The following is a 16,457-nucleotide window of genomic DNA, read 5'->3' as shown; positions in this document are numbered from 1 at the left end:
ATCTTCCTTCTTGCTCGAATCTGTTTCTGTGACTGCTACATTCACATGAAAGCTCCCCATTTTGTACACGTCGTTATTTCGAAACAACATGGAAAAGGGGTATCTTGTGTTCCTAGTTATTTAGAAGAGGGCTCTTGTTAGATACCTGCCTTGGTGCGGTACCTTCCCAGTGTGTTTTATCCCCAGCTTGCTGAGCAGAACATCTCAGGGGGTGACTACAACAGACTGTAAGCAGCAAGAACAAAGCATCAATACTCATTAAGCCTCTAGTCTTGGTTAGTTGTTCAATAAGGAGTTGTACACTCTTAAACATGCTAAAAAGCTCTCGAGATTTCCAGAGCTTTTCAGCAATGCATCATTTTTTAAGCTAATAATCTTTTCCAGCCATCTTAGAAGCTCTGCCAGTCTCCCCAGCCTGGCTGGCACAGGTCACTGGCTGCCTGAGGATGAAGCTGGTAATCACAGACATGCACAGTTCTGCTCTCAGACAGTGAGGAAGGCAGAAATAAGATAAGCTGGTGGTGGTTGTATCTAAGAGTAAGTGTGCAGATGTCTGAGGAAGGTGTTTGCATCTCATGTAAACATTGTTCTTATATTTTTGTTGTAGAAGATGATGTGTCAAATGTACAAATAATGTGTGCCTGGTGCCAGAAAGTTGGAATCAAGCGCTATTCCCTGAGTATGGGAAGTGAAGTGAAATGCTTCTGCAGCGAGAAGTGCTTTGCAGCCTGCCGAAGAGCATATTTCAAGAGAAACAAGGTAAGAGAAATAAGGAAAGATGTAACCTACATAGACATAGCTTTAATCAGGCCCAACATGGGTCTCATTTAGCATCTAACAGAAGCTCTTTTCTTTTGTTTTCTCTGTTTCATCTAGTCCCTCCACTTCCCATCTGTATTGTCTGTTGGACTGTCAGTCTTTTACTAACCCTGTTTCTTTCAGTTTCCTTCAGTTCAATGTTTGGGTTTTGTGAGAATCAGGGAATTCAAATACTAATAAGCATTAACATAAGAGTCCCAATTTGGCTTTAGAGTCTCAGGATACTTGCTACATACACACAACTAGGAGAGATATCATGGAAACAGTAGAGGAGGGTTGCATATGACAGTGTCACTAAGTCCTATGGTGCTGGGATCTTGGCCAGTGGGTAAATGCTTTTAGGGCCTGTGTCTGGATCCCATCACAGTAGCGGATGTCTTCCTACTGCTGCTCGTGAGCTCTATTTTCATCCTTTTAAAATGTATCATTACTAAATAAATTATCATTGCTGCAAAATTCAGACACTCTACAGTTTTGGGGTTGGGGTATGCAGTGTTAGAACATTTAGAGTAGCGTGAAAACCCCTCCTACGCAATTTAAATTTAACTGTCTAAAATTAGAATGCAATCTTAATATTGAATGTCTGCAAAAATTGCTGTAATCACTGAAGTACAGTGCCTGAAAATGCCCTCTAGGTTACTTCAGCAGCTGTTTTTCTGTAGCAGAATGTGCGATATGTCATATAAAGAAAAATAACGAAGGAATGCCCCAGCATTTTTAGTTGTTGAAAAAGTAGCTGTGTCCTTTTGGTGCTTAGTAGTGTGAATCTTTGGGTAGCTGCTATTGTCTTAGAAATGTTTATTATTCATAAAACCCTTTAAATTTTTGTTTTCTAAATAATGCCATTTTCACTCATGCTACAGAACATTCAAAGCTTCTCAAGATCAAACTGAATTCAGGTCTCTAAATCTGGTCTTTTACATTTGTGGTAATAACAAATCAGTACATACAGATCCTAGATTCAAGATGCAATGTTATAGCAATTTACCCTCCTTTATAAATTTGGGTCACATCATCCTGGGGAAAAAAAAAAAAAAAAGGAAAAAGGAAAAAAAAAAAAGGGAGGGAAAAAAAATGCCTGAAGAATTAGGTTGCAAAAATCAGTAGAGTGGAATTTTAGTGGCAGTCTTGGAGAATCAAGCTCATAATGTCTACTGGAGCAGACAGGCTAGTTAAAGTCACGTGAGTCTTCTGCGAGGAGTGGTGTTTACATCCTTTTTATCTAGAAAAACCATAGAGGAGGGAGATACATGCTCCTTAGATGTTCCTCATTTGAAAATAAGTTCAAGTATGTGTATGTGCACTGTGCACACATGCATGTTTATGCCCTTGCAGTTCAATGGGCCTTACAATGTGTCAGACACTCTGGGGTGACGGGATCCAGATCACCATCAGCTGATGCTCCCATGGCTTTTCAGTCACAAATTTACATGGGTAAGATGGTTCATAGTACTGGAGGCATTGTCAGTGATCCTAGTTAGGTGGTCCTGTGTGTCCAGTAGTGATGAGTAGCAGATAATTCAGGAAACCCTGGGGATGTAGATGAAGGAACAACCAGTTCATGGTGGATTCTCAATTTCATCTGCATCTTAGATCCTGAAATAGGAGGTTGAGATCCCTACTAAATGAAAATAGATACATGTTAACATAATGCATAGGTGTACTTCAACCTTCTACTAACCCATGAGTAGTAGGATTCATTAATGGTGTATGGCCATGAATTCAGTGAGTCAGGCAATATATGAAAAAGTTCCCTTTACCTGACTTAAAATTTATTACCTGTGTGCTTTGTTGGAGGCCTCCTTGTCCTTGTATTATGCAAAAGGATAAAATAGAACATCTCATTCCCCCTGCTACTCTTTCCTACACCTCTGTTAACTTCTGGAAGCTAAAAGATGCTGACTATTTCCTTCCAAAAGCTCTCTGTATTCATTATTTTGTATATATCTAAATAACAATAGATGTTCCTAATCTTTTCATATACCATCATACCCTAGTGAAATGTCCTATTCTTCTCTAAAGAGACTGCAAATTAACAAAATGTCGTATGGGAGGACTTGGCAAAATATGGCGAGATAACGTATAATTGATATCATGTTGGTTGCTGCATTGGCTCTGCTGCAAAGCTAAGCCAGTGAGTCAAATTTTCTTCCTCTTTGCACCTGTGGAATCTGCAATTGCAGAGGATCTGACCCAGCAGGGGAAATCTGGAACTGCTCCTTGCATGTGTATTTACAGCATTAGATGATCAGTGGACAGAACACTTAGGAAATGCTGCTGTTAAATTAAGACATGTACAGTAGAACTCAGCAGTCCCTCGTGCTTCTTGTTTTGCACTTTACCTATTAGTAATAGAGCAGAGTCTTGAGGAACAAGATCAAAGGAACAAGGCTGCAATAGTTTCACATGTAACTGCTGACCTTTAGTCTGTTATTACTAGTCCAACAGCATACCTGTCTTCTCCATGAGTCTAATGCTTATTTATTTGAGAAGTTATGCCACTCTACACTTTCTCATTTTTCAAACAGAGGAGTAAAATAGTCATGTTTCACCTGCCTTATGTATGTTTTAAACAGCAGATCACCACCACAATATAGTGTTGTATTACATTAAATATGTACAGCTGCTACATTTCTAGGAGCTGATAGGACTTTGTGGTCACTTCATTTAAGGCTTGAATTTCCTAATGGATCGTGTTAAGCCGTCGTCCCTCCCTCCCCTAGAAAGAAGTGCTGTAATAAGCACTTGCTTAAAATGATAGAACTGTTTAAACTGTAAAGAATAAGTCGTCACTAATGTCTCAAAAGTGGCACTAAGTAATGCCGCAAATTATCCATCCCTGAATGCCAATTGCTGTGTTCAGAATTAGACTTCTGTCATCATCCTAATAACAAAATCTTCTCCCATACACAGGGCAAATGCACACTGAAGCAATGCATGCCCACAGATTTCCAGCTGGGAGAAGGTTTGGCATGAGACCACCTTGAAGGGCCCCTGGAGAGCAATGAAAGTGCTCCAAAGAGACCCAGGGTAGCTGGGCCCTGACTGCTCCCTCTAACTCCTTCCCGGCCTGTTCTTGTAGTGGGTTTAGCAAGAGTAGCAACGCACCAGAATAAACCGGTACCTTGCTGGCCTCAGGAGTGTTTGAACCCAAGCAGTGTAGTCAGAAGCACACATCAGTCCTTCCTGCCTTTTGTCCCAGTGGAGCTGTGTGCATTTGTGCTCCATAAGCTGTGCCCCTGCACTCTGCATCTGTAAGCCAGGGCTTACAGCAAGCTTCATGGCTGGGGCGGGGAGTTTGTAAGGAAAAAGGCTCATGTACTTGTAAGTTGCTCTTCTCATAAGAAAGGCAAAGTTTGCCCCATGTATCCTTCAGTCATGACCATTAAAATTATCTATATTAGCAACCATGCCTTGCAAGAATAGAAATATGTATGTTTTGAATTATAATGAGTCTCCCCACAGAGTGTAATATTATCTCAATTACCAGAAATAAATGAAGAAAAATTTGGGGGTTTTACCCCATTAGGCAAAAAGCAAAGTATGTAGATCCAATTTAGAAAACACCTACAAATGCCACCACCACCAAAGAAAAATAATCCAGATCTGCATTCCCACTCCTGTTTGGTCTAGTGTGCATAGTCAAACACCCATAACAAACTACTATATAGTAATAATCTGTTGTGGGTAACAAAACCAATTAAAAGGAAGTATTGCAGGGAAAGGGAGCATTTCCTACTAATGTTTGTAATTGAAGATTTAAGATTTGGAGCTGTTCTGATGCTCCCTTCCTCAGAGATTTGATTTTGTAGGCCAACTGATATGAAGTTAAGTACCAAAGAGGCACATAAGGGCAAAAAGCATTGGAGCACCAAGTTTCAGAATATGAAATTTAAAGGGAACGATAGGATTCATAATTGGATCCAGTGAGTTTGAAGCCTGAAAAGATTAATTTTGAAATTAAGTTTATTGACTCAGTGGGTCAGAAAACAAATTTATTGTGACCAAATAGCCAAACGTAGAATGAGGACTGAACTCACAGAGGTTATAGACTCTGTTCACAGGTATATTAAAGGATAATTTATTTGATTTGACTAAGACATCAGAGGCAAAGTGATTGCAAGGTTGTCAAGCCAGCATTTTGTACTTGACCTTGTTCCTGTTTCACACTGCTTCCCAATCAGGAAAAATGATGATAGATGCTTTTGTTTACAGTGCAGTCAAATTTCATTTACACTAATAAACAAAAAGGCATAAGTAAAAAAGTAAAAGTAAACTGCTGTTTAGCAGCATGAAGATGTAAATGATAATGGCTCTTTTCTCCCCATACAGGATAGTGGTGGGCAGCACCATGTATGAGTCAGTATCACAGACAGGCATTGTGTTTTATGCTGTATATGCAGCATATATATATATATATGCATATGTATATGCAGTATGTTTTATCTCATCTGTATAGCAAGAATGAATGTGAACAATCAAAAGGGGCTGTAAGAAGTAATATGCATTTATTTAGTCCTGGGTTCAGTTGCATTAGACAATTCCTTACATTTTCAAATTATGTTTAAAGATGATAAAATGCACACAACATCATAAAACCTCAGTATTCCTGAGTAGTTTTTTGGTTAATTAATGTATATCACTATATGATTAATATGGGCATGTATATACAAACACATACTAAAAACTGGGAGTAAACAGAAGCTATTATTCCCCAAAATTATTACTGAGGGTTGTCAGAGAAACTTCTCTTGATTTCAAGCTTAATTGTGCAGCCTAACAGTGCGTAAGAAACATTTAACAATCTCCCTGTTAAGTCAATGAGTAACAGTAAAAAAAAAAAGTTACTTTCTTTTCTTTCTTATGCACCTGCAAAATTTAATTTGTAAAATGATCATAATTCATGGCAATTTGGAAAATTGCTTAAAGCCACTTATGCAACTAATGCCCCTGACGAAAAAAAAAAAAAAGCCAATGAAAAAAAGCTTAGGTGTTACATCTTCCTTTAGACTCCCTTTCCATAATAAGTTTTGGAACATATGGGCCTCTGAATAGAAAACCTATTTCTCCTAGAGATTTAATGTTTATTAATTAGGTGTTCAGAGAGGTCTGCGTAGAGCAGGTGTCCTACCTGGTTGGTGTGAAATTGCCCGTATTTGGTTCTGCAGAGGTGTAGAGAAGTGTGGTTTCACAAGTGGTTCACAAAGTTGCTTCTTCTGCTGTGGTTTTGTGTAGAATATGTGCATGTGTGTTTATGTGTGCTTGTGTGTGTGTATGTGCACATCAGCATATGTGTGGTTGTGTGTATTTACCACAGCAGCCAATTTGATAAGGTTTCTTGCAAACGTTTGAAAGTAGGAAGGGAAAAGATGACAAACATCTCTGTAGCTATGACTGCTATGGTGGGATATAAATGAGTGCTGATGAGTGAATGCAGATGAAACGCTGAGTCTGCAGAGGAAATAGTTCAAACATGGGGGACAACTGCAAGCTCCTTGAGGAACCTATGGGAAGGAAAATATCCTTCCTCAGAGGATGTTTTTAAAGTTTGTGGAGGGTAGAATGACACAGACGGTGGCCAAGAATCTGAACAGACAGTGAAATAGCAAGGAAATCCTGAGCTGTGAAAGAAATGGGTGGCATCAGTCAGAAAGGAGAAGAGTTGGCATCATTGTGTAGCTGTCATCAGCTGGCCTTTCTACTTACTGGATACTAAACCCAGAAATCTCATAAAACTCCTTCCCTGAACCAGAGCTAGGATTTTTCATGATTAGAAGAGGCAAATGAAATTCCAAATTAACCTACTGAGACCATCAGTCAATATCTCACCACTCACCCACAGCAAAGCAAAACGTATTAGCATTGCTAACGATGAAATGCATCAGCACCTGACTGATGCCACCAGTGACTTAATGAAAGGATCTGGCAAACCCAGCATGCTTGTCAGTTTGCAAACTCAATGGACATTTTACTGTCCATCTGCTGCCATTTAATACTATAAATTTGAATCAAATTCCCATTGTCTGAATTACTAGCAGGTATCCAATTCAATTAAAAGGCGTGTTCACTTTTAATTCTAACCACCATGTCACATTACATCAGTCGTGTTGCATTCTGGCTACTTTGGTTATATCAAGATGAATATGCTAATTACAGCTTGAGAATCGGCTGCCTCTTGGACAGCAGCGTTTGATCCAAATGAAGCGACCAGTTTCTGCAAGGTGTCCTTGCATCAGTTCTGGACAGCTTCAGCGACTGCACAGCTCCTTCTTGCCAGCAGTAGGTTTTGTTTACATACAGATATCACAACACAACATCACTAATTAGATTAGGACATGACTAGAAATGCATTTAGGGTTTTCAGACACTAGGTGTATGCAGTTTAGAGCAATGATTTGGATTTAAATAGATGTTATGACACCTTGATGTTGGAGATGTGAGAGAAGTTGCTGCCTACCAGGGTGGCTGAGGAAGAAAGATGGCTGGTAGCGGTATTTCTGGAGATTACTAAGGTGCTTTACTGAAGTCTTAAATCACATAGGATGAATTTTTGGAAGGAAGAGGGAGACACGAAGGGAAAAACAGACCCTTTGCTCCGTTAAGAAGTTTGGCCAGATGGAGTTCATACTCTGCAGTATCCAGGACATTTTTGCATCACCAAGGGATTTTTGATTAAAGAGTTTAGGTGCATAACAATGATGGCTTCAGAAAATGAGGAGGTATATCACACACGGGTGCTTACTTTACCTCTGAACCCCTTTAGCTCCAACCTACATGAGCTAGGCAATCGCTCAAAAAAATCCTGCTCTCCCCTACATTCCATGTCTTGATTCTTGTTACCTTAGATCAGCCCACATTGCCTTGGCCTTGTATGAAATTAGGCACCTTCCAGTTTTGTTTCTATGTGATCAACACAGAATGAGCATCGAGGAGAGTCTTTATTCTGACAAAAACATAGGATAGATCTCCAAAGTGAATTTCATTTGCACAGATTATATTTGGTGCCACTTTGCCTAATGAACACATCAATCATTAATACGAGCTGGGCAAATAATGAAATGCATATTAAATAATATGTTTGTTCAAAAATACCATGACATTTGAATAAATTATTGCCTTAATGCATCTGTTCACTTATCAGTCAGCTCATTAACTTAGGGAAATATTGAAAAAGGAGCATGAGTATTTTTTTCACTCTATATATTTTTATTTTAAAACCAAAATTAAGCAAATATGGTTTTCAAAAATATGTTTGCATTAGGAGCAATGTTGTGAACAACACCCTCCGTATACTCTCCTGAAAGGACGTATGGAATGCTACAATTAACTGTGTAGTTTAACAGGGTGAAGTTCTGCCCAGGCAGGAGACCACGGTGGGCAGCAGTAGGAAACCTGAGGGGCCAGCTGAGGTTGGAAGGTCATTTCTAGTCCTGAAGGTTTTTGGGAGCACGCATTTCTTTAGTGGTGAAGGGATTTATGCAGGTGAGGCAGCAGTTCAGTGGAGTTGCGATTTCTTGTCAGCGGAGGGCCTGTGTTTAATTACTGTCTCATTTTCCTGAAATGGTGACTTCCCTCTCCATTACGCATAGAAATCTTGGGACAAATTCAAGCATGAAACTGAGTCCAACCAAGGGAGTAAATCCCATCATGTATCTTTTGGCCCCTCCTAGGTAGGAAAGTTTCATCCCTTTTAGATTTGTTTGCAAACATTTGCTGGTTGATGGGAAGACTGAAGAAACCCCTACACACGTTAGCCTTGAGTCTGGCCTCGTGAGTCTAAATGAAGCTAGGAGAGGCCAGATGGATATAACTTACAAGCTGCTGGATGAACAGGAAAATCTACTACTGGGAATTGTTAGTTAAAGTCAGCTTTACGCCGTATATCAAGCCATGCACGATGCACAAGTGTTAAACTTGCTGGAAGAACGACGTGGGTTTTATTGGGCAAAAATCTGAAAATGTGAAATATCTTTCCTGTAGAAAGTCGTTTCGGCCAGCTGTTTGCTGGCCAGCGAGGTTCGGTGAGGGGCTGCATACTGTCAGAAACCCAAGCATTTACAACTCCGCCATTTGAATTTAAATTGGACTGAAAGTAAACGTATGTTGCAAGTTTAGCCTGGATACAATTTTGTATCTGAAGTAAATGTACTCATCTGTTTAAAAATCAGTCATAAAGTATCTGATGCTTTTGAGGGGTGTGTGTGTGGGGGTGTGTGGGGTGTGTGTCTGTGTTTGCGTGTGTGTGTCTGTGTGTGTCTGTGTCTCGCTGTGTGTGTCTGTGTCTGTGTGTCTGTGTCTGTTTGTCTTCAGGTGTTTTTTGTTTATTTAATCTCCTGCCTAAGGAGTAGGAGGCCAGGCTCTGCCTCCATTGCATGGAAGGGCTGCTGGATGCTCAGGCAGGAGCAGCTCTTCTGGCTGGCACACACGGGGTGGGCAGGGGCAGATGTGGCTGCCTTGCTGCCCATTTACTTTCAAAGCAGAGCAGAGCATCTCTCTGGCTCATATCTGGGCTTTGCAAGGGGAGGATCTTCAGTGGGGTATGGTAGCCTGGTGCGGCTTTACCGGACAGTGTGCGAGACCGTCGAGGACTTGGCTTCCCCCACTAGCACTGGCTGGATGCAGTAATTTCCCCTGTATCACATCGATGGACAGAGCTGCAGTGTCCCATGCATGCAGCACAGTGTCGCTTCCTTCCCCTGAGATTCGGACTGTTGAATGAAAAGGGGAAACCGAGTGAGTTAGAAATCAAGCAACAGCTCAGTCTCGATTACTCTTACTATTTTTAATTTAGTCCCCAGGCTTTCACAGTCGTGGTGCACAGTGCTACTAAATCAGGTGGAAGAGAGCTCCTAGAACTAAATATAAGTCTTCAAAGCCTGATCTAAAGATTTAAACAGAACACTGACATTTAGATATTTATGAGGGGGTAGGTTTGAATAATTTCATGATGTAGTAGTAATAATGGTCAGTTTGGCTGTTGTGGAATGGTTCAGTCTCATGCCTTCATTTGCAGAAGCAATTGATCATTATCGATGCCTCGGTAAGGCAACTCCCCACCGCGTTTTGTCTAATGCACAGGTATGAAAAGAACAGGTAGCCATAGTCCTAACTCCCGTGTTGGAAGATGGTAACTTCATCCTAAAGAAAGGAAGGACGAGGAGCTCTGAAAGAGAAGGCTCTAAAATACTGAGGAAAAGGGTTAACAAAGATAAGGTTTAAAAAAAGGGGGAAAAAGAAGCATTGAATCACTCTGGAGGCTATTTAAGAACACCATATTAGATGCACAGATGGTATGTATACCTCTGAGCAAGGAAAAAGTAGAAAGGGGAGAGTAAATCTGGCATAGTTAAGTGAAGAAGTGCATAAGCTTAAAGGGACACTGTCAACTTAAAAATCACACGTTTATTGGAAAATTTGTTACCTACTACTGTTACAAATGACACCTATGATTACTGTAACTGAAAGACAAAACAAAAAACTCTCTCTGCTTTTAGGTGTGCTTCCATTTGGGCCTGATCCAGATCCCATCAGTGTCAGTGGGTGATGTCCCATTGCTTGCAGTAAGCTCTGGATCAGGCCCCTGTACATTGTGTACGAGCAGTTCTGTTATTTTGCATGCAGTCTGTTTTCTTATTGTTTCTGTGGTTTTTCACACAGCAAGAGAGGAAAAAACATTTTTTTCCAAATTGGACGTGCAGTTGTTAAGCTATGGCAATGCCAACGGGGTTCCAGGCACACTTGTACCAGAAATATGAAATGGTTTGCTTCTTTAAGACAAAACTCATCCATCAAAGAATTTGAAAACGCGACTAAGTCATTTATAACTGAAGGTCTCTGAGATAAAGTGTGGGAACAAAAGGACAAGGAAATTCTCTGAAAGGTGTATGTACAAGGCGCTGTAGAAAGTGTAGAAAAAGTGGCTCTGTAGAAATAAAAAGCCACCTGTGTACCTCCCCCCTGCCCCATGCCTGTAGGCCGCCCAGCAGTGACTCTGGCCCCTTCTGAAAAAGTGGAACAGCAGAAAAATCAAATTAAATTTTCTGCGTCCATCTTCACCGCAGAGGATAATGAGGAAATTCTTGTCCCAAGGACACTTTTCACAGGAAATCAGAGTGTGGCCTTATAACAGAAATTGAAGTCTCTTAGGAGGAAGTTATGGAGCAACTTCAGCAACTCGAGAGCAGTAAATCACCAGGAGCAGATGGTACTCAGCCGAGTGTTCCTGAGGAAATAAAAGTGTGAAGCAGCAGATATATTGACAAGGATCTGCAATATATCATTAAAACCAGCAACTGTTCCTGAAAATTTGGAAGCCATTTGTATGGTGCTTAAAAAAAAAAAAAAAAAAAAAAAAGAAAGTTGGTTTCTTTTTCAGTATAGGAAATGAAGCTGAGAATTCCTAAATACTTTTTATTTAATTTGCTTAATGGCAGAATACAGTAACTTTAAGTTAGACCTGGCAGGCTGTAACATTGTAAAGAACAGCTGCGATATAATTTTTTACGTAACAGCTTTTAGACAAAGATATTTAGGTGAGCATAGTTTATTTGGACTCAGGAGTATGTTTGCTGAATAAAGTTTGTTGGTTTTGGTGTGTTATTTGATGTCTGTGAGTAGTCTGATGCCCTCTATGGAAACAATGAACACATTTTGGTGCAGCAGCATATATCGGTCCATGTTTTTATATGAAGTTGAACATTTGAATAAGAAACTGATTGCATTCCAAAGGACCTGAGTTTACTGCCAAAACAAAAAATAGCTTTATAATGCTGGGGAATGTTTTTATTTGTGCTACGAAGTTTTTAATTCAATTTGCTACAGAAAAAATAATTATTTTAAGAAAAAAGTTTAATTTTTCAACAAAAAGCAGATACTTCGATGCACAAATCCACTCAACCAAATCCCTGTTTTCTGCAGTTATACCATATGGGCAAGGAGTAACAGAGGAGTACAGAGGTTTTGACAAGCAAACACAGCTAGTATGTATACACACACACGGAAATCAGCTGAGGGAGGCAAATTAGAAGTTCTAATGGATTTGGAATTTAGTAAAGCACTCGAAATAGCATCTCATGAAATCTTACCCTCAGATTAATTCAAATTGCTTTGGTTATGAACACTGTCAAGTGGCCTGAAAACAGGCTCAAGGAATAAAGTAAAGGGCGGTGATAAAAAGCAGCATATCAGGTTGTGGATAGAGAAGTGCCAGAGGGACTTTCGTGAGGTTGGTCTTGTTTCATATTTCATTAATGATGTCCTGGAGAGAACAGAGAGCAAGTTCACAAGCTCTGCAGAGGATACTAAGCCAGGAGGAGTTGAAGATACCAGACAGGACAGAAAATAGTTCTCTGGAGGAATTAGAAATAGTAAAAAATAACAACTAAATTACTTGTACTTTGACAAAATTGAGTTACTATGTCTAGGGAGAAAAAAAACAACCCCAGACAACCTGAAAAAAAATCTTAGTGCAATGAGTGAAGCTGGACAAGAGGCTGAAACTGAGGATAAGTATGGGCAGTAAGCTGGGCTGTGTGGATGTAATGGTAGTTAAGTGGCGACAGCTAGGGTCTGGAGTGTGGGGGTGTTGAGGAGAATAGTTGTGTGGTTGCTGAAACACGGACAGAGCAAGGAGCCACAAGATTTGGAGGGAGTTTGCACAGGCAGGTTAAAGGATGAGCAGAAGCAGAGGATGATTTAGGGAATATGAAAGCATTAATCCCGTGGAGAAGGAGAAGGTGGCTGGGAAGATGTTTGTCTTTTGCAATTTTGATGTGTAATACATCAATGTAACTGTTAGCCCTTGGAACTGTGGCCTGAAATGAGCTGCTTTGCTTGGGACAGACTAAGCTGGGGTGAGCAAACGCTAGTAAATACCGAAGCTGGCACTGGCAGAGGGAATGCATACACTGTCTTCTGTGTATTTTCTGTCTCAGACTTCTGCAGAAATGAAAGGGTAGCACACTTGGATTCAGCAGGCAGTATTACTTCCCAAAATTACACTGCCCATTTTTAGACTGAACTATCACAAATAGTAGTTAAATGCCTGAGCCACAAGCCACTGAAATAAACAGGAGTGCTCTGACTGGAGTAGCAGTTGAACTGGGACTGAAATTAAATAGTATAGTTTTATACTTTTGATAAAACTGATGATTATTAGCAAAATATATAGCTAAGCCAAGTAAAAGAGCAATGGAAACCAAACCTTGTTTATCAGAGATATTACCTGCCAGTGTAAGCCCCAGATGCATCCTATAACTGCATAGATTATGGGATATTTTTCACTCCTTCCTTCAGGTATTGGCTGTTGTCAGCTGCAATTTGCCAGACAAGAGGAACAAATGGGCTGATCACTATGGCAAGACCCATCTTCCCAATCAAAGCGGTTGCACTGATGGCATAGCAAGCGTGAAGGGTTCCGTGACATACAAATATTAACTGACATGTCCCATTTGGGCAGCCAAATACATAGCTGGTATAAGCCAGTGTGGCTTTATTAAAATCAATGGGGCTACTTAAATCAGGTGTAATTTTGGCCCGGTATAGGAATTGTAATAGCTCCATTTAGTTCTTACTAGGTCTGAAGGAGTAATAGGTTCACTGTAGTGTCACTGGGAAGTTTTTTTTTATTATTATTATTGTTACTATCATTAAATTGAAAATGTTTTGCCTCACCTTCAATCATCCTCAAATGTCTTGTAAAAATTTTCAACATTCATGATGCAGTTGTCAGTGTCACCACACTGCTCATTTGAAGTATTTCGAAAACGTTAGTGTTTTCTAGTATCTACTGTTGATGAAAATATGGGAAGCGTAGAGGACTTTTTATAAAAGGATTAAAGTGATATGTGAGGTTGCGTTCAATCTCATGTAGTAAGGGCTGTTTTTAAAGAAATGTCTTGTAGAACTCAAATTTACTATATCTGGACATTTCAGTATAAAATGTAATCTGTAGCACCTTCACTACGCCTAACTTTTCCAAAAAACACAACTAGAGGTATTAGAGCATGTTGCATCGTTTGTAAGATATTTCCTAAAGACACCTAATTGCAAATGTTATTTTGAGCTTTTTGTTTCTTCAGCCTTTAACTTAGGTTTGAATAACTCCATATAAATTGCAGAACAGAATATGCAATAAGGTACTGACCGCCAGTTTTGAAACAAAGGAGGTATTTTTGACTTGCGGATGTCAAGGGCAGTATTTCCAGTGATGTCAGTAGGATGAGAACTGAATCCCAAGCTACAAGCCAGTGGTGGCATTTCAGCAGGAAAAATAAGGAAATAGATATTTACATGTGTACTTCATGACCCACAACTATCACTTTTTGCTGATAAAGCTGTATAAGATTTTTAAATGTAACCTAATTTATATTAAATAAAATAAAGCCCAGGTCTGCCATACTTAGGCTGGGTAGCTCTTTATTCTCCTTCCCAGGGCAGGGAGGTAATGCACATTTTTCTTCCTTCACTATTCTGCTTTAGCCTTTCCCTTGCTTTATTAAGTGGAACCTTTCTAGCCTTCGCAATGCAGCCACCAAACTTTTAACCTCTCTCTGGCTATGTCTTCCTACATTTCCTAACCCGTTTCTGCATTTTCCCTGGCAAGGTTAGGATAAGGTATGGCATTTAATGATCCGTGTTGTGTTATGTATTTGCAGCATGTCTTGTGTTGTCTTATGGATTTTTTTTTCTTAGGGTTTTGGTGTTTTTTTTTAATTGAAAGGTACCAAGGATATTCTCAGTTGTTTTTTCTCTGTGCCCTTAACGGGGTTTCACTTACCACCCCATTAAACAGTAATTTCTTATGTGCAATTGTGATTACTGGAATGTAGGTTGCTATTATTAATCATCTTTCCATTTGTACTGTTACATTAATCATGTGAGGAGACACGGGTGTAAGTTTGAATCCAGCAGAATGACAACTTCTTGTTCACAGTGATCTGAAATTCAACCCGTGAAGCAGAGAATGACTTTTACAAGTCATTTTCATGTTTGCCAATTTTGAAGGCAGCTCTGTGCCATTTTGCAGTACTCCATGCTAATTGTGACCCGTGTGGATTTAGGGATTTCATGAATAATACAAGAGATGCAGGAGCAGTTGGAAAAAAATGGTTTTGCACGTTGTTTGTGTCAGGGCTCAGTAATGGATTTACCCTCGAACGCAGCCACCGCTAAGAAGACATTCTGGTTTCCAGGGCCTCACACTGCGCATGCAGGAGTCATTTCAGTTTTGCACGCACAGCTCTCTAGCTGCTCTCCCTTTGTTTCCAAATAGCGTGTGCTCTGCTGCATACATGTGCCTTCACATATTCCTACAGGAAATCTACTTTCACGCCCAAGAGGAAGAAAGTCTAGCACATTTTCTGCAAATAAGCGTGCTCCTTCAGGAAGCGTGCTTGCAGAGGAGCAAAGAGGACAGTACAGCTGTAAACATTCTGCTCGGAGATAATCAGTGCCCCAGCAGGAGCACCTTCCCTGCACAGCTGTACAATTCCCTTTGCTCTCTAGAAGGCACTGCACCCTACGTGCAGTTTCCAAGCTACATTTAACACAATTGCCCATCAGCACTTAGGAAGCAGTTACCACAGAAACCCAGCAGAGACCAATTAGTCACATGATTAAATTAATTAAAATAACCCAGGGTATCTGCCATCTTGCTTCTTTCTGTTACACATAGCGCGTGACCCAGGTGGAGCTGTAATTGGGCAGCATTATTGTGCCTTTTAACCCTAGAATCATCTTCATACTGTACTGGAGTGGTCTTTGATTTTTTCTTTTCCACCAGTCTTGTGTAAATCCCTTTCCAGAGATCTGTGTTATTCCCTTGCCACAGAGGTGCATTATTCCTTTTCTGGAGATCTGTGTTATTGCACAAAAAACATTCTCCAGCCCCCTCAATAAGCCAAGCAGTATCAAATTTACAAAACATCAGATTTAACAACAGTGAGATTTGTTATGTTTGGGATAAGAGGATTTGGAAACATTTTCAATTGCACAGCTAAGACTTTTGGAGGTCTTTAATGACAGCTCTAACAATACTTGCCAGAGAGAGCTCTGTAATATGTATTAGCACTTGACCTGAGAATTGTAAAGCACTAAGAAAAGACTGTATGTTGTGTCTTCATTTCCCAAGTAATACTGTTATTGCAGTGGGGCACGTTTAAGTGGAACAAGGTGTCTGCCTTGTAATACTGCTTCCTGGGAAAGGCAGGCAGTTTGGTTTCCTCGCTCATTTTTAAAACCTAGAAATGCACAGTCATATTCTAACTTAGTAATTCAGTTCTTTGTCCTTGGTCCTTTGGCTGCCCTGATAATTGGTATCCCCCAAATATCCATGTCAACTAGAGTTTTCTTCTATTACATTGGTGTCATACTTCTGCACGCACACAAATCATCTCTACCTGAAATGGCATAAAACATGGAACATTGCAATTTCCATCTCATCAAAGATTTGCTGGTGACTGCTCTGAAGTTACCTTGATCCATGGCACTAAAAGAGAAAAAATAAATTAATACTATTTCTGGCCCCAGAGTAGAGAGCAGCTTGCCTCTCCAAAGCAGATTCCATACAAACAGACTTGACAAAATAGCATGCATAAATTACACGGCTCTGATGCATTAATTCGTGCCTAACAGAGCAA

At 40.1% G+C, this 16,457-nt stretch overlaps 1 protein-coding gene across 4 annotated transcripts in view; it reads left to right on the top strand.

The window, feature by feature from the left end:
• The window catches only part of LOC121090022 (sine oculis binding protein homolog), a 119,049-nt gene that overhangs the window by 23,258 nt on the left and 79,334 nt on the right, over nucleotides 1-16,457 (top strand). For all 4 annotated transcript variants that reach the window (XM_040597940.1, XM_040597939.1, XM_040597937.1 and 1 more), the window contains exon 4: nucleotides 608-759. In XM_040597940.1, the coding sequence (XP_040453874.1) occupies nucleotides 608-759 (152 nt within the window). The remainder of the gene's footprint in view (nucleotides 1-607; nucleotides 760-16,457) is intronic.

The sequence above is a fragment of the Falco naumanni genome, chromosome 6 (assembly GCF_017639655.2).
Source record: "Falco naumanni isolate bFalNau1 chromosome 6, bFalNau1.pat, whole genome shotgun sequence".
NCBI lineage: Eukaryota > Metazoa > Chordata > Aves > Falconiformes > Falconidae > Falco > Falco naumanni.
The sequence above is the reverse complement of the archived record's forward strand: the minus strand, read 5'-3'. Positions and strand labels throughout refer to the sequence as shown.